At 44.8% G+C, this 19294-nt stretch overlaps 1 protein-coding gene across 3 annotated transcripts in view; it reads left to right on the top strand.

Annotated features, from left to right (window-relative positions):
* The window catches only part of cux2b (cut-like homeobox 2b), a 115336-nt gene that overhangs the window by 32829 nt on the left and 63213 nt on the right, over positions 1 to 19294 (top strand). For 2 of the 3 annotated variants that reach the window (XM_037777822.1, XM_037777824.1), the window contains 2 exons: positions 5429 to 5539; positions 8291 to 8338. In XM_037777822.1, the coding sequence (XP_037633750.1) occupies positions 5429 to 5539; positions 8291 to 8338 (159 nt within the window). Of the gene's footprint in view, positions 1 to 5178; positions 5306 to 5428; positions 5540 to 8290; positions 8339 to 19294 lie in introns of those variants that run through there. The other variant, XM_037777823.1, reaches the window with a different exon arrangement.

The following is a 19294-nucleotide window of genomic DNA, read 5'->3' as shown; positions in this document are numbered from 1 at the left end:
TGTGTGAGGGTGCCAGTAATAATGTTGAGGCCAGACTAGACTGCAGTGATTGGGGCCATTGATTGTGGTGATTTGATTTATTGATCAGCCCCCCCCCCCCCTCCCCTCAGATGCGGGGCTGATCTGAGGCAGCGATGGACGATCTTCAGCCTCACAGAGAACGGGAGGCGACGAGGAATGTATGAAAGGAAACTACACTTATCTTAATCACACACTGGTCCTGCTGCTGCAGCCTCTTGTGTGTGTGTGTGTGTGTGTGTGTGTGTGTGTGTGTGTGAGGATGTCAGCGCACGTGTGTCTCCGTGCATGCATGTGTTCCCAGCCGCTCTTTTGTGCGAGACCTTGTGTGTGTGTGTGTGTGTGCGGTAGGGGTTGTGAGGCAGTACAGTCACCAGGCAGAACAGAGTGGATCTATAAATTGATGGAATTCAAAGCCTCCAGCATCGATTACCATTATAACAAACAGCAGCACACAGAATGTCTGATTATTTTTAGACAAAGATTCTGTGCTCTCAGCAGCAATTCTGCTGATGCTGTCACACTTTCAGACATCTGCCTATGATTGCAATTAGATGGGATACAAAAAGAAAAATAATACCCCATCTGCATTTTCCCCTCTCTCCTCCTCCTCCCTATTTTTCCCTCTTTAATTTGTGCTGCCCGAGCTCAGTGCACACAATAGTGATTTGGACTCAGTCTACCTCATTGCAGTACCTTGGTAGTTTTTTTCCCAGTTGTCAACATTTTCCACCATGGGCTGTCTTTGTGAAAGGCAAGAAAATAGCTTACCACTACAGATGTAATCAAGACGAGCTCGGTTTAATGAATCAATGTCACATCTGCTCCAACACAATACATTAGTGAGCCCCGCGTTTTACCTAAAACATTCACACTGGGACAGATTCTTACTGTTCATCTCTCTGCTCCCATTCCTGTCAACAGACGTTGTCTTTGTTAGACTCTTTACCCTCTGTTTGCTGCCGACCGTAGACATAGAAACATAACATAACATAATATACTTGTGTCTTTTTACACACGTTTGTCTACATACCCAGCAGAGTCTGCAGGGACCACTCCCTGCAGTCTCTGCTGACCATAGACCTGTTAATGCCGTATGAACCTGTCAGATCAGGTGAGGCCGACAGGGTCTGTCTTTGGTCAGAGCTACATTTGTAAGCTACGGGACATGTGAGGTTTTTCTGGCGTTCAGCAGTTCATTTACTGACTGCCAATCGGCTGCAGGTCTATCCTGTTAAAGCCAATAAGCTTCTTGTTTCTTGGTCTTTGGTTTTGAGTCAGAAGTCACCGATTGCTTTCCCCTCACAGATTGACTGGAACACACCAGAACTGCTTCCATGCTCAGAATCCCTCTTTCCCGTCCCTGCAGCCCCAGTGACAGCTCCGCCCTCCCCAGGGGAAACTCATCAATTATGGCTGGATGTTTGACTGGCAGAGGCTTAATGACAGCAGCTCCGTATTGACCCGACTGACACACACTGAAAACTTGGTCCCAATCGTCCTTTTTAAAACCTGTCAAATGATTACAGAGAGTTGAACTCGCCTCTTTAAGTGTTGGAGACATCAGAAGCATCTACATGTTCATGCAAATGATCCCATGAAGGGTGAAGCTCAGCATAATGGAGGCAGATACGCATCTCAAAGGTGCCCTGGTTGTAGGTTGAAATGGATCACATCTGATTAGGAAGCAGAGGAAAAATCTCCGTTAGTATCTTTTGTCTGCAGATATAGCGCTGTGAGGAGTTCCTCCCATCATCAATCTGAGCAACACGACCAGAGAAACAAACAGTGTGTTCTGCTTCACTTCCCTCCAGAGAGACAGACAGACTCCCCCCCCCCCCCCCGTAATGGGCTTCATGGCCAAGGCCCCCCCTCTGTAATGGTCTACAGACTGTGGGGGTGCTTTCAGAATAACCACACCGTTCTGGTTGCATACAGTATTCAGCATTCTCTGGGCTGAGCTGAAGTAAAACGTGAAGCCAGCTCTACGCCACACTGTTATATCTTAATACTTCTAAAATCCACTCACAGTCACTTCTAGAGGACTTTTCTCTTGGTGAGATTAGTCGGTCTGAGGCCGTTTGAATGTGGTGGAGGTTGGCCGGCTTCTCTCTAATCTCCAGGAAGGCTCATCCCAGACGGACTGAAGCACTAACAGCACTTTATAAAGTCCTGTCGCCTCATGCTGGCCATGATTCACCAGGAACGACACACTTCCTCTCACCAAGTCAATCCTCAACATCTGGATACTTCCAAGTGTAGAACAGAGAACTAGAATGAGAGTAGAGCAAACATTCAGCTGTTTACCGCGGTCAGTTGACTAATTCAAATGAAATGGTGATTGTTGTTAGTTGTTATGGTGACAACAGACGTCAGTAAAGTGTGTCACACTCACTAGTTGGACGACCACCGTCCGTCTCCTCTTGATACTCATCATGTAGCAGCGAGCTAGTGGAGACCCTCAATACGCTAGCGTTTCTACTCCACTGCTCGCAAAACCTCACCTCAGTGAGTCCGCCCCTCGCTGTGAGTCGGTCTGGTTTATATGGAGGCTAGCCCGCTACGATGGCCGCCGCTCTGACCCTCCTGCTGTGTTGATTAGAATGGGATCATCCGTTCTGCTCTCCTTCTATTTCTATGGTGTAGAAATAGAGCAGTTACTTAGCAGCAGTGCTAACCAGATGTTTAAACATAGATCGTCTGTCTTTGTTACAAATAGGAGGTATGACAAGAGACATGCAGCGTCTAGTGGACAGATCCCAGTTGGTTCTGGTCCCATTAACAGACCAGAACCACCACTGAACTGGTCCAGTTGAACTATGTCTCCTCTGCAGCTTCTTTCTCTCTTGTGGACTCTTGTTGTCGTCAGTTTGAATCAGCAGAGGTTCAGGGAGTCACTGCACCCGGCTGTCATAGAATATCATCACTAATATTTTTGTAATATGTTGATCAGTGAGCTTTAAGGTTTAGTTTCATTTTGGAGAGAGTCACGCTTGACCTTTACCCCTTCCTCTAGTCTTTATGCTAAGCTAAGCTAATTAGCTACTGGCTATAGATTTATATTCAGCGTATAAATGTATCAAACTATCGTGAGTGGCACGTTCCTTCATTAAGATGAACACAGACGCTCTCTGCACTTTATTCACGTACGTACTCACTATTGCACCAAATGTGTATCGATCCGCTGTTGAAAATAGTCCCCATCAGATGCACTGTTTATTCCTGTTTTGTAAAAGCTGCAGTGTTAATCCATTGTTGTCAGTAGAAATGTATGATTTGGCCAATACAGTGTCACAGGAACCTTTTCCTGCCAAGGTATAATATATATAAGGTTTAATATATATAAGGTATAATATAAGTATTAAATAGTATAACATAAGTCTATAAACTCATGGAGCCACTCATAGTGTTCACCTCAGACTTTAACCACTCTGTGACTCGTTAATCCAGGGACTTGAACCAGCAGCCCTTCAATTACCAGCCTACTTCTCTGACCGTCCCACGAGGACGCCACACCCCTCATTTTCTCTCGTTTCTTCCTCGTGTGATGATTTATTAAATTGCCTTTAAGTAAGACTGCAGATTAATTAAAACACAGTCAATTTAATTTCCCGGCGTCATATATAAATTCACAGTGGTAATTGAATCCCTATACTCCACTTTTATATGGTAAGATCCTCATCACTTACTGAGGATGAAGAGGAGGGGAATGTACAGACGTCTGTACTGATGAAGAGGAGGTGCATGTACAGACGTCTGTACTGATGAAGAGGAGGTGAATGTACAGACGTCTGTACTGATGAAGAGGAGGTGAATGTACAGACGTCTGTACTGATGAAGAGGAGGCTGTGTGCTGAAAGAGAAGGGAGGAATTGGATGGCGGATCGATAATATTGGATTTGTGGATGTCATGTGGTGCAGCTGAGTCCAGCATGAATGCATGAAGGTTGTGATGAAATGCTGCACAGACAGCTTTGAATAGTGATCAGATATCAGACATGTAGCCGGGTGGAGCTCTATAACATGTAACTGGGTGGAGCTCTCAGACTATAACATGTAGCCGGGTGGAGCTCTCAGACTATAACATGTAGCCGGGTGCAGCTCTCAGTCTATAACATGTAGCCGGGTGGAGCTCTCAGACTATAACATGTAGCCGGGTGCAGCTCTCAGACTATAACATGTAGCCGGGTGCAGCTCTCAGACTATAACATGTAGCCGGGTGCAGCTCTCAGACTATAACATGTAGCCGGGTGGAGCTCTCAGACTATAACATGTAGCCGGGTGGAGCTCTCAGACTATAACATGTAACTGGGTGGAGCTCTCAGTCTATAACATGTAGCCGGGTGCAGCTCTCAGACTATAACATGTAACTGGGTGGAGCTCTCAGACTATAACATGTAACTGGGTGGAGCTCTCAGTCTATAACATGTAGCCGGGTGGAGCTCTCAGACTATAACATGTAGCTGGGTGGAGCTCTCAGTCTATAACATGCAGCCTGGTGCAGCTCTCAGACTATAACATGTAACTGTGTGGAGCTCTCAGTCTATAACATGTAGCCGGGTGGAGCTCTCAGACTATAACATGTAGCTGGGTGGAGCTCTCAGTCTATAACATGTAGCCTGGTGCAGCTCTCAGACTATAACATGTAGCCGGGTGGAGCTCTATAACATGTAGCCGGGTGGAGCTCTCAGACTATAACACTATAACACAGGAGCCATCAGCCGGCTGCTGCTGGAGCAGAGGGCTGATCTGGGTAAAGCTGGAGGCTGCTGTCATGGACTGAATATCAGTGTGGTCAATATAAAGATGTGTGCAGGCGATTGGAGAGAGAACAGACCTGAGATCAGTGTGGTCAATATAAAGATGTGTGCAGGCGATGGGAGAGAGAACAGACCTGAGATCAGTGTGGTCAATATAAAGATGTGTGCAGGCGATGGGAGAGAGAACAGACCTGAGATCAGTGTGGTCAATATAAAGATGTGTGCAGGCGATGGGAGAGAGAGCAGACCTGAGATCAGTGTGGTCACTACTCTGGCAGCAGCCGTTGGCTTCAGGAGGAAGCTGTGTTTGTTTGCAGGGTGTATGTCAGGTTATTGGGTCTCTACACGTGACTACCCACCCTCCCCCCGTCTCCCTCTCTAGTCCCTCCCCCCCTCCCTCCCTCTCTGGCGCTCTATAGCTGTTGCAGGCGTATTGATTATTTCAAATACTGATTATCTAAAAGGCCTTCTGCTACTGTAGGCATTGGATTTATTTTGGCTTAATTATTTATGGGCCAGGGCTAGCTGTAAGTATTACTGCTGTGAGATCATGAAGGATTACATAGTTAATATTCAGCAGTGTATTTTTATTTATGTACTCTCTCTCTCTCTCTCTCTCTCTCTCTCTCTCTCTCTCTCTGTGTGTATAGAGGGAGCTGAACTCGGTGGCGTCTGATCTGGCTGGTCGACAGGAAGAGAGCGAACATTCACACAAACACCTGGTGGAGCTGAGCAGGGAGTTCAAGAGAAATGTGCCTGAGGTGAGTCTAGCATCCCTTCACCCCCCCGGTCTCTATGTGTCCTCCTCTTCTTCACTTCTTCAGCAGGTATACTGACCCCCCCCTTGCTCTACCAGTAGCTCAGTAGTTAATATTTAAATGCTGTTGCCTTGCAGTAATGGTGCTACTAAAGGTAACGACACACCTCTGCTGCTGAACTCCGACGCTACAGACACACTAGATGAAGAAGTTGTGTTGGCGTCTGAACTGTCAGCTGATAGTGACTCCCTGCTGATATCTGAGGTGTAACAGGAAACCTGTGAGGAGCAGGACTCTGACTAATGAATGTTAAAGGAGACAAGTCCTCCAACATCACTATTACAAACACAACATATAGTTTTATTAAAGACCAATACATTGCAGAAGAACATTTTAAAGGATAGTTTAGCATCTTTTTACATCTGTCTTAACACAAAGCTCACAGTGAACGTGTTTCCTACATCAGCTGTGAAGAGACGAGGTGACAACATCCTCAGTCCTCGGTCAGCTCGGGTTAATACGAGGCTTCAGCTGTCTGATGGGACAAATGAAGTCTTTTTGGTAGGTATAGTGTCTTACTCTCCGTCACCTCGTCTAACTCTGAATAAGATATTCAGATGAACTTTCTATCAGCACAGAATCAGGTGTGTGGGTTTAGTTGTGATCGATTTTAGAAAGCGGTCTCACCTGAGGCCACTATGAACAGGAGGGATATTCTATCAGTGGACATCATACCTGCCAACACTCCTGATTTCTTCCTCCCGGGGGTCACAATTCTCCTGTTTTTCTCCCGATTTTCACCTTTTTTTCCTTTTCGTTATCTCAACCTGTTTCAACCTGTTACAGTGTGTATAATCCCGACTGTTTCCACCTGGACGGCAGCAGAGATACACCAACTGTTGTTTCCTGGCAGGAGAGAGCAGTTCACGACACCACAAGTTTGAGCTGCGCTTGCCGCACTTCACAGCGACCAGCAACCGACGTCGGGCTTTGCTCTACGCAGAGAAAAGCCGTCGTTGCATAATGCTAGCTGCTACAAAATAACAATCAATCAAACTTAATTTATATAGCACCTTTCAAACAAGTCAAATGCAATTCAAAGTGCCGGACAGACGATTGACAAAATGTAGAATGTTAATGGATTTAGAGAATAATGTACATCAAAACAACCAATATGAAAGTTCATTGAATAAGAAAGCAATAAGAGATGGGTATTCAAGATAATAAAAGATGAATAAAATACAAGGAAATAAAAATAACAATAAAAATAAATAAATAAGCAGATTGTATTAAAATAATGAAATTAATACTATGAAATAGAATAAAAGAGATAATAATGATCAGCAATAAAATGTCGATAAAACAAAATAGAGTAAAATAAACACTTCAATGATGATGATAAATAAAATAAGTATAAACAATTAAACCATAAAATTATAAAATTATGAAGCACTACATAAAAGCCAGACTAAATAGATGGGTTTTTAGTTTACGTTTAAAAATATGAATATTTTCAGCTCCTCTACAGAAGACACATAAAGCAGCATCACCAGATGTTTCTGTTCTGCTTTGTGGAACAACTAGAAGAGAAGAACGTGTTTCAGAGGTCAGAGGTCAGAGGTCATAGGTGGCGTTGACTCGTTGTGTCTGAAAGGAGCTTCAGTGAGAGACGGAGAGAGAAATGGAGAGAACTAAGAGCAAGTAATAATCAAGCAGGAGCAAAAAACTAATAAATATTAGTTTATTCCAGAGATTCACACCAGAGGGGAGAATTATTCTGTTTTGATCTCCTGAGAATTAAAAGTCAAATTAAAAGTAGGTCTTTTTGACATAAAAATGCTGTTGTAGTGAACTTATTATTTAGTTATTTTCATTCTTTTAAAGTCTCCAGAATGCAGGAAACTGCATGAAATTTGCGGACCTGTAAAATGAAATTTTACCCATATTTAACTGTACCTGACAACGGCTATTGATCAATTAATATGCTTTTTTATTGTTAACTGTATATTTATGTTACTGTAGCAGTGATATTACTATACCACTAGACTATAGTATGCAAAATGTTATTCGTCTTTATTTATGATTTTATTTTGTATCTGATGTTTGCTGTCATTTTCTCGGGTCCAGACTTCATTCTCTGCTTCTGAAAGACAAAATGACATTTAAGGTGGACTGAAGAGAATACAGGAGAAGCTGAATCTATGAATGATACAGATGTGATTTTGTCCTTTTTTATCATCTTCTCTGAAATGATCATCCATTGACATGTCAGCTGAAGTCAAAGAGAATCTTTCTATATGAGATAAATGAGCCCTGAGGCTGTTTGCTGCCGGTCTGTCTCCGTCTCAGTCTGAATGTGTAGTAGCAGCCTGCTGCTGCTGTAATCTTGTCAGTATAATACAGGCGTTTAAGACAGGATCAGGCTGTCACCACTGGCAGCACAATCCCCTTACCTGAGGCTGTGGGAGCTCGCACAAGTCTGGAGCTCTGAGCTCCAACGCAAGCTCCTGGAAAGCCCCACTTTTCAAACATGCCCACTCAAACCCTTTAGGTTTAACCACTAATACCCCACAGCAGCCCATAGCAGCAGACCTCACTCACTCACACACACACACAGGCAGTGTAACGGAGAGATCCATTAACATTAGAGCTGCTCAGCTGGGCCTCACTGGGGCCGGTCTGAGTCCTGAACAGGTGGAGCTTCTGCTAAATAAAATGCTGAGACTGACTTTCCTGTTTTTGGTGTGTTCATAGGAAGTGCGGGAGATGGTGGCACCTGTTCTCAAGAGTTTCCAGGCCCAGGTGAGTCACGTCTTTATACAAACATTCTGCAGAATAATGAAACACAGAGAGTCTGTGAACCGCTGAGCTTCCTGCTCCACGCTGTAATGTACTGTGACATGTGTGCTGGATATATTCTGATACGTTGAGCAGAGCCGATCAGTGAATGAATGTGTGCTTTGATAGATGGGCTGAGGAGGAATCCATGGCATGCTCTCTGTGTTACTGCTCATCTGCTGCGTATTGACTGATGCCTTTTCTGTCAAAGTGAAGTAGCATCTATCTGCCATTAGATGATCAGATATCTGGCTTCTCATATTTTCTTGGCTGAGACAAGCCCTCATTTCCTGTTGTGATGGTGCATTCACCGTGCCCCCTCTGACGTGGCCATATTGAAAAAGTCATCTGATACCTACCAAGACTCTGCTCCAGCCATTAAACCAAGGTCATAAATCACATTTGTGAGCAGCGTTATGGTCCGCAAAGCAAAGGCTTATGGAAATGATACCACAAATATGTTGTGAGTCTGTCTCTCCCCTCTAAACTCCGCTCAGCACTGACCTGAAAGCCCTATCATCGGTAAACACGAGAACACTCAGCATGGATTGTTCACTTCTCTTGGAAGTGATTATTGGCACATTGTTTTTAATGCTTTATAATCGACTATATAGCCGAGTAGCCGCGTTCCCTGGCAGGAGCTATCACCTTCTTCAGTACTACACTCGCTGGTTGATTCGTGTGCTAATTCAATTACTGCAACTGTAAAGTTACACAAATATCAGAAGCACCCTTCCATGTCTTTTATTGTGCAAACAGGAACCCAGAGGATTCACTGATGTCTGACGACTGGGAGCCCAGAGATGTTTCATAGTAGATAAAATAGATGGCTGATAATGAGCCACCATGGTTGTTTTCCTGGTGAGCTGCAGGGCTCTCAGGGTACCTCTCCGTCTCTGTTGTGTAACTTCCACCAGCTTCTCTTCTGCTCATTGATAAGGACGCCAGCTCGCCACGGCTGTTTTTTTCATCCGGAGGTGCAGCAAGCAACTCGGCACACCATAATAATATAATCCTCCGGTGTTTTCTGATACACTATGACCTTATTGGTAATGTCAAACAGCTTGCGGAGGCTGGTGAACTTTACCCAGCGGTAGTGTGGCCGACCTGGGTGTAAGCTGTGGGACCTGGACCTGCTGCTGCAGGGGGGGCTCTGGGATAGACTACAGCTCTGCTGTACAGGTGGTGAGAGGTCTCCTGGCTGTGTGAGGATGAATACAGTACATGTGAGGAAGAACTGGGTCCCCCCCCCACCTCCCCTCCCAGTCTGGAGGCCCAGAGGAGCGCCTCGTGGTATTTGGACCCTCATCACGCCACTTCTAACGGAGAAGTCGGCTCCTTTGAAGTGTTTGCGACATGACAGGTTCTCTTTCTTTTCTTTTTCATTTCAGCGTTCCCCACCCACTTTCCCTCTCTTCTCCCGTCCAATCTCGCCTTCTAATTATCGCTAACCAGGCGACTGATTAGAAACACGTTGCCGACCTAGTTTTTCTTGCGAGGAGCTGGAGGAGGAGAAAGGGTTAATCCCAGAGCTGGTGGCTGTCATTGGTCGCTTCCCTCCTTCTTCTCCTCTTTTTCGTTCTGCTCTCCTCTTTCTTTCCCTGGAAGTTTGCTAATGAGGTCCCGTCAGAGCTGAGGAGAGGTGTTAATTTGGCCTTGTGAAGTAGGAAGGAGATTAAGGACAGTGAGGAGCTGAGTTTACGGCTTAAAATACACCGCTGTCCTTATTAATCCACGGGGCCCTGGGAGACCGGCGTTTTTGGTTTTATAATGAACACTGTCTTCTAATGAAGGTAATTTTAATAAAAATGTACGGAGAAGAAGAGAAGATGGTGCATGTCTCCGTGGTCTCAGGCACACCTTTGGGGCTGAGGGATATGACAGTTATTTCTCAAATAAGCGATCGCTGGAGAGCCAGGCCCGTTGGACCACGCCGTTCACACCAGAGTCGATGTACCGAAAGCAGTCGCTCTCTCCAAAACTATGTGAGCTTCTCAATGCAATTTACACCTCCCTCTCACTTTAGAGTGTAAACCCCCCGCAGGATAAACCTTTGTGAGGCGGAGAGAAAGAAGAACAGTGACGGATTTCTTCTTGTATGTTTGTGAGAGGCCTGTACGATGTGAATACCAGTCCTCTCCTCTGCAAGAGAAAGAAAACAGCAGTATGGCTCCCTAATTACTGAAACTTGCTTTACAATGATAATCCGTGGAGTAATTTAGCGTGCACAATGAGAGTTGTGGTGCTTGCGCAGATGGAGATTCTGATAAATAGTTTGTAACGTGTAATTAGCAGCTCTGCCGGTTACATACCATTAACCCCTCAAGCTCAGGAATCATTATTGGCCCTCATTATCAAGCGGCAAGGTACGATGGAGCTGACTAGACATCAAAAACATCAAACCGCTATTAAAGAGCTGCGAACGGGGGGGCCGCTGGACACCTGTTCAGGAGTCTAACTGTGCCATTCCCTCCCCCGAGGAGGGGAAGTGATGATGTGGGGGAAGACGGGGGTTTTATGTGGGTTGTTGTTGGTGTATTCTGGCTATACAGCAGCTTTTCAACTCCATGAAACTACTGAGGAAAGAGAACTCAAAATGGCTGCTGCTCCTCACCCCTAACCCACCGAGGAAGAGAGAAGATGTGTTATCATCATCATCATCATCTAGCTATAGGACAGGAGACATCCCTGAATCAGAACCACCACCCTGGACCCCGTATACAGCTTCATCTAACAGATGATGTGACCCGGTGGAGGAGCAGCAGAAGGCGTTCTGCCCCACAGTTCCTCGCCCTGAGCTCGCCGCCGTGCAGCGAGGTAGGCAAACACGGCCTTTGATCATCCATCGAGAGACGACCAGTTCTTCCTCCTTTTGATTAATTCCTGAAGGAAATGATAATTTCTCTTGAATGTATGAATATGTTATGAATAGTGGAATGAATCAAAGAGTAAAGGATGATAATTAATTACAGCGCTATGATAAAAGGCTGTGGGTGTTATGACGCAAGCTTCCTCCGTGTCATTATGAGAGGCTCCGTAATTACCTTTCTGCACGAGCCAGCGCTCCTGGCGGCGCTGGCGGGGAGAGTGGCGCTCACTGAGTGAGTCTAACGGTCATAAAGCTTTTCCCTGCCTAATTGTCTGAGGGGCTCTATGGCACTTTCATAGATGAGGGACTGCGCCGTTAGGAAAAATGCTCAGCGACGCTACAGCTTTTCCAGCTCAATGAAGACAGATCTTCATCACGGGCTAAACCTGGCGGTTATTAGCTACAGGCTGCTAACGTGGGAAGATGAGGTTACAGTCAGACGGCGTGATGCAGAAGCTGCTGCTAGACTGCAGGCTTCAGCTTCAGCTTGATGTCTGTGCTGTAGTACATATTGTACATTACAGGCCCGTGTTGATGTCTGTACTGTAGTATATATTGTACATTACAGGCCCGTGTTGATGTCTGTACTGTATATATTGTACATTACAGGCCCGTGTTGATGTCTGTAATGTAGTATATATTGTACATTACAAGCCCATGTTGATGTCTGTACTGTAGTATATATTGTACATTACAGGCCCGTGTTGATGTCTGTACTGTATATATTGTACATTACAGGCCCGTGTTGATGTCTGTAATGTAGATATTGTACATTACAGGCCCGTGTTGATGTCTGTGCTGTAGTATATATTGTACATTACAGGCCCGTGTTGATGTCTGTACTGTAGTATATATTGTACATTACAGGCCCGTGTTGATGTCTGTGCTGTAGTATATATTGTACATTACAGGCCCGTGTTGATGTCTGTACTGTAGTATATATTGTACATTACAGGCCCGTGTTGATGTCTGTACTGTATATATTGTACATCACAGGCCCGTGTTGATGTCTGTACTGTAGTATATATTGTACATCACAGGCCCGTGTTGATTTCTGTACTGTAGTATATATCGTACATTACAGGCCCGTGTTGATGTCTGTACTGTATATATTGTACATCACAGGCCCGTGTTGATGTCTGTACTGTAGTATATATTGTACATCACAGGCCCGTGTTGATGTCTGTACTGTAGTATATATTGTACATTACAGGCCCGTGTTGATGTCTGTACTGTATATATTGTACATCACAGGCCCGTGTTGATGTCTGTACTGTAGTATATATTATACATTACAGGCCCGTGTTGATGTCTGTTCTGTAGTATATATTGTACATTACAGGCCCGTGTTGATGTCTGTACTGTATATATTGTACATCACAGGCCTGTGTTGATGTCTGTACTGTATATATTGTACATTACAGGCCCGTGTTGATGTCTGTACTGTAGTATATATTGTACATTACAGGCCCGTGTTGATGTCTGTGCTGTAGTATATATTGTACATTACAGGCCCGTGTTGATGTCTGTACTGTAGTATATATTGTACATTACAGGCCCGTGTTGATGTCTGTACTGTATATATTGTACATCACAGGCCCGTGTTGATGTCTGTACTGTAGTATATATTGTACATCACAGGCCCGTGTTGATTTCTGTACTGTAGTATATATCGTACATTACAGGCCCGTGTTGATGTCTGTACTGTATATATTGTACATCACAGGCCCGTGTTGATGTCTGTACTGTAGTATATATTGTACATTACAGGCCCGTGTTGATGTCTGTGCTGTAGTATATATTGTACATTACAGGCCCGTGTTGATGTCTGTACTGTAGTATATATTGTACATTACAGGCCCGTGTTGATGTCTGTACTGTATATATTGTACATCACAGGCCCGTGTTGATGTCTGTACTGTAGTATATATTGTACATCACAGGCCCGTGTTGATTTCTGTACTGTAGTATATATCGTACATTACAGGCCCGTGTTGATGTCTGTACTGTATATATTGTACATCACAGGCCCGTGTTGATGTCTGTACTGTAGTATATATTGTACATCACAGGCCCGTGTTGATGTCTGTACTGTAGTATATATTGTACATTACAGGCCCGTGTTGATGTCTGTACTGTATATATTGTACATCACAGGCCCGTGTTGATGTCTGTTCTGTAGTATATATTGTACATCACAGGCCCGTGTTGATGTCTGTACTGTAGTATATATTGTACATTACAGGCCCGTGTTGATGTCTGTACTGTATATATTGTACATCACAGGCCCGTGTTGATGTCTGTACTGTAGTATATATTATACATTACAGGCCCGTGTTGATGTCTGTTCTGTAGTATATATTGTACATTACAGGCCCGTGTTGATGTCTGTACTGTATATATTGTACATCACAGGCCTGTGTTGATGTCTGTACTGTATATATTGTACATTACAGGCCCGTGTTGATGTCTGTTCTGTAGTATATATTGTACATTACAGGCCCGTGTTGATGTCGGTGCTGTAGTATATATTGTACATTACAGGCCCGTGTTGATGTCGGTGCTGTAGTATATATTGTACATTACAGGCCCGTGTTGATGTCTGTACTGTATATATTGTACATTACAGGCCCGTGTTGATGTCGGTGCTGTAGTATATATATTGTACATTACAGGCCCGTGTTGATGTCGGTGCTGTAGTATATATATTGTACATTACAGGCCTACTGCTATCTCTCACTCCCATCCTCCCATCCTCCCCCCGACACCCCCCCCCCCCCACCCCCCCCGGCTGGGCTGCCAAACTATCTCTGATGCCGTCTTTTGCTCGGCCGTCTCCTGCTCGGCTGTGTCGGGCTCATTGAGCAGCAGGCCCGGCCCAGGATCTCCAGGCCATTACCTATTCACAGCACGTCCAGGCCTCCAGCCTATTGTGGGGAACATAATGGGCTCCAGGGCCATGTAAACCAGCGGCTCTCTGCTCCGGCTTTATCACCGGTGTCCTCTTCATACTAAGGAGAGGGAGGGAAGGTGGGAGTCGGAGGAGAGAGAGAGCGATGGAGCACAGGGGAAGGGATGTGGGAGTGTAATTGGACACATTAGATAATACCTTCCTTGAGTCTTTTACGTCCTCTGCATCTCCAGAGGGTCAATGTCCTCACCTGTTCTCCACATCAGCACAGAAAAGCTGCTTTGACCCAAACTCACTTCACTCCTTCAGTCTTTATTACTTTAAAGTTGACTTTTATTGATTAGGATTAGTCAAAGTCCAACAAGCTTATATATACAGTATATATGTGGTTATTGGATCAAATGGCTGTTCATCTTACCTCTGATACTTCTTCTCATCTAATGCCAAAGTCTACACATTGACAAATGTCACCGGCACTGCTGCTTTTTTAAAGGAGGGCTCATTTCATCTCACAGATCCATTTCAGAAAACCACTTACAATTAGCTCCTTTTTTAAATTCACCAGTTACTTGTTGTAATAAAATGTTCATTGACCCAGTTTGTTCCTTTAAAGACAGCCAGTGTGACTTTTGGCTGAACAGTGACCACTGTGGCCACAAGTGATGATTACAGAATAATAAGAAATGATAAAACGTAGTGCAGACTGAACACAAAGTGAATATTAGAGGTGCTGTGATGCCTATAAATTAAATTCAAAGAGCCAAGTGCACATGTACACATTTGCTGTGAGACAAAGATGCATTGGCAGGTATTGCAAATGCAGATGATCTGGAAGCTGTACGACTCCACTGAATGTACAAAGACAAGAGCAAAACGAGAGGAACTGGACCAAGTAAGAGGAATAATAGATAATAGCAGCTAAACAGTCAGCCCGTATGTTGCTAGCTAGCTAGAGCTAAAGTCTGAATAGCCGGGACAAATTTGTCAGCAAACATAAGCAAACCCTTACCCACCACCAGCTATTGGTCACCTCCGTAGACTGTATAAGAAGTGGACGTAGTCACAGTGACATCACCATGACGTCACACATTGGTTTGTGGACTGACGTTTTGAAGCCTCGAGTTCGGCATCTTGGCTTTTGGCCGTCGCCATCTTGGTCTTTGGCCGTCGCCATCTTGGTTTTTTGGCCGTCGCCATCTTGGTTTTTGGCTGTTGCCATATTGGACTTTGGCCGTCGTGGTTCCCATCTTGTTTTTTTTGCAACCAGAAGCGACACGAGAGGACAGAGCAAAGTACACTTGAATGCTGAATAGGACATTTTTAGGCAAATTTTCACCAGAAGACCCATGACACATGTCCCGTGTGAAACCAGAAGTCAACGGTGATTTATTTGTCACATAACTTCTGTACTTAAGTTACAGCACTTCTTCTTTATTTTAACCCAAACCACCATCTCTTACTAAACCGAACTAAGTAGTTTTGTTGTCTCAACCTAACCAAGTCGATCTATTCCTAAACTAACTTTTATTTTGAAAAGACTGGAACAGATTACCCCGGATAAGCGGTTGAAGATGAGAGTGGATGAGTGGTACAGAAATTGACGTGCGTCACGTGTTGCTTGACATTTGTAGGAGAACGCACAAAAAATGTGAAAAAAATGTTGGTAAGAAATCATAGGAATATGTATGAGGATACGTTGATTGAAGAGAACTTGAAACTAGTGATTGAGACCATAAACTCATGGTTACAATGTTTACTGAGGTAATAAATCAAGAGAGAAGTAGGCTCATTTTCTCATAGACTTCCATACAGCCAGAGGAGTCGCCCCCTGCTGGCTGGTAGACAGAATGCAGGATTAAGGCTCCACCTCTCAGAACCTGGAGGTTGACCTCTGGTCAGAGCAGATGAGGTTGTCACAGTGAAACCTTTCAGTGTGTTGAATTTAAGCAGGAGTGAAATTAACTCTTCATATGTAAGAGGAATGATGTGTTATTCTTTTTTAAAGGTTAAATGCAGTAATCTTGCATTGAAGCTGTAAATGGGAATGTAGAAGATACGCATGAATGAAAAGCTAAAACATTACGATAACTCTTGACTAGCATATTTGAACAGGAAATACATTCTTGTCTCCAGCGTTTGCAAACATCATAAAATTGAAGACATTTTTCTACCCAAACACGTACATGAATTCCTGCAGAATGCCATCAGTGTGTTTGTGAGACAGTAACTTTCAAATGAAGCGTCATCCATTCAGTAAATGACTCCATGAGAAAGACAGTGTTTGGGTGGCGGTGTTTCACCATATCTCAGCTCAGATTGGGCCTTTTGAACAAATTTAATATATGTGAGCGCCCTTGTTTGGTGACTGATGGTTGTGATTGTGCTGCTGGGTGTTTTTGTGCTGAGACGCCTCAACCTTTCCATCAGCCGTCCCAGTGTCAGTCTTCCTCCTCCTCTGCTGTGATCTGATGTGTGTTTGTTTTCCTGTCCTGACTGATGCCCTGTCGGAGCATCCCGGTTGGGTGTATTCATCATTATGGATGCGTGTTTAGAGCCAGGGATGCACACCAGGTAAAGAAGGGGGGGAGGGGCGGGGGGCTATGTTATAAATAGGCACTTGGCTCTCTAGCCATGTGGAATTGATGAGTTTCAGCACATTCTGCTCTGCAGTGCCAGGTTTAATTTCTACCGTCCTGACAGCACAAACCTCAGAGCCCGGAGACGTCACGCCTGACTGCTGCTGCTGTGCAAATGTTAGCCATGTTTGAGGATGGACGCACGCATAGCGCTGACTGCACCGGGTGTACATGCGCTCCTCTAAACCCCTGTCACCTTAAGAGACAGGCAATCACATCCCCCTCCCGACCCCTCACCAAACAGACACCCTGCAGCAGCAGCAGACAGTAACTAATCTGAGAGGCAGCGTCTAATACGGCTCGCCTCAGTCCAACATGGTCCCCTACTAGTTATGAGACAGGAGAGAGAATCCCAACATGGTCACCTACTAGTTATGAGACAGGAGAGAGAGAATCCCAACATGGTCACCTACTAGTTATGAGACAGGAGAGAGAATCCCAACATGGTCACCTACTAGTGATGAGACAGGAGAGAGAATCCCAACATGGTCAACTACTAGTTATGAGACAGGAGAGAGGATCCCAACATGGTCAACTACTAGTTATGAGACAGGAGAGAGGATCCCAACATGGTCACCTACTAGTTATGAGACAGGAGAGAGAGAATCCCAACATGGTCACCTACTAGTTATGAGACAGGAGAGAGAGAATCCCAACATGGTCACCTACTAGTTATGAGACAGGAGAGAGAATCCCAACATGGTCACCTACTAGTGATGAGACAGGAGAGAGAATCCCAACATGGTCAACTACTAGTTATGAGACAGGAGAGAGAGGATCCCAACATGGTCAACTACTAGTTATGAGACAGGAGAGAGAATCCCAACATGGTCACCTACTAGTTATGAGACAGGAGAGAGAGAATCCCAACATGGTCACCTACTAGTTATGAGACAGGAGAGAGAATCCCAACATGGTCACCTACTAGTTATGAGACAGGAGAGAGAATCCCAACATGGTCAACTACTAGTTATGAGACAGGAGAGAGAATCCCAACATGGTCACCTACTAGTTATGAGACAGGAGAGAGAGAATCCCAACATGGTCACCTACTAGTTATGAGACAGGAGAGAGAGAATCCCAACATGGTCACCTACTAGTTATGAGACAGGAGAGAGAGAATCCCAACATGGTCACCTACTAGTGATGAGACAGGAGAGAGAATCCCAACATGGTCACCTACTAGTTATGAGACAGGAGAGAGAGAATCCCAACATGGTCACCTACTAGTTATGAGACAGGAGAGAGAATCCCAACATGGTCACCTACTAGTGATGAGACAGGAGAGAGAATCCCAACATGGTCAACTACTAGTTATGAGACAGGAGAGAGGATCCCAACATGGTCACCTACTAGTTATGAGACAGGAGAGAGAGAATCCCAACATGGTCACCTACTAGTTATGAGACAGGAGAGAGAGAATCCCAACATGGTCACCTACTAGTTATGAGACAGGAGAGAGAATCCCAACATGGTCACCTACTAGTGATGAGACAGGAGAGAGAATCCCAACATGGTCAACTACTAGTTATGAGACAGGAGAGAGAGGATCCCAACATGGTCAACTACTAGTTATGAGACAGGAGAGAGAATCCCAACATGGTCACCTACTAGTTATGAGACAGGAGAGAGAATCCCAACATGGTCACCTACTAGTTATGAGACAGGAGAGAGAATCCCAACATGGTCACCTACTAGTGATGAGACAGGAGAGAGAATCCCAACATGGTCAACTACTAGTTATGAGACAGGAGAGAGGATCCCAACATGGTCACCTACTAGTTATGAGACAGGAGAGAGAATCCCAACATGGTCACCTACTAGTTATGAGACAGGAGAGAGAATCCCAACATGGTCACCTACTAGTTATGAGACAGGAGAGAGAATCCCAACATGGTCACCTACTAGTTATGAGACAGGAGAGAGAGGATCCCAGAGAGCAGCAGCACACTGCCTCTCCTGGCTCTCTCTCAGCTGCTGGCAAGAGCACAGTCAAATTAGCCAATAAAAATGTGTGAAATCGGTGGCTCAGCGCCGGCGAGGACATGCCAGGAGAAATAAACATCAGCTCTCGTACAAGCAGGAAAAGCTCATGTGAGGAGGAAGAGGCGGAACGGGAGAGCTGCTGCGCCGATTCTCTGCTGTGATCCTCTGATTTCAGGCCGAGAATCAGAGCTGCTCTTCACACCGAGACCAGGTGTGATTCTCTGATTTCAGACCAGGTGTGATTCTCTGATTTCAGACCATGTGTGATTGTCTGATTTCACACCAGGTGTGATTGTCTGATTTCACACCATGTGTGATTCTCTGATTTCAGACCAGGTGTGATCCTCTGATCCTCAGACCAAGTGTGATTCTCTGATTTCAGACCAGGTGTGATTCTCTGATTTCAGACCAGGTGTGATCCTCTGATCCTCAGACCAAGTGTGATTCTCTGATTTCAGACCAGGTGTGATTGTCTGATTTCAGACCAGGTGTGATCCTCTGATCCTCAGACCAAGTGT

The sequence above is a fragment of the Sebastes umbrosus genome, chromosome 8 (genome assembly GCF_015220745.1).
Source record: "Sebastes umbrosus isolate fSebUmb1 chromosome 8, fSebUmb1.pri, whole genome shotgun sequence".
NCBI classification, from domain to species: Eukaryota; Metazoa; Chordata; class Actinopteri; order Perciformes; family Sebastidae; genus Sebastes; species Sebastes umbrosus.
Note: the sequence above shows the minus strand (reverse complement) of the source record. Positions and strands in the feature narration are given on the sequence as shown.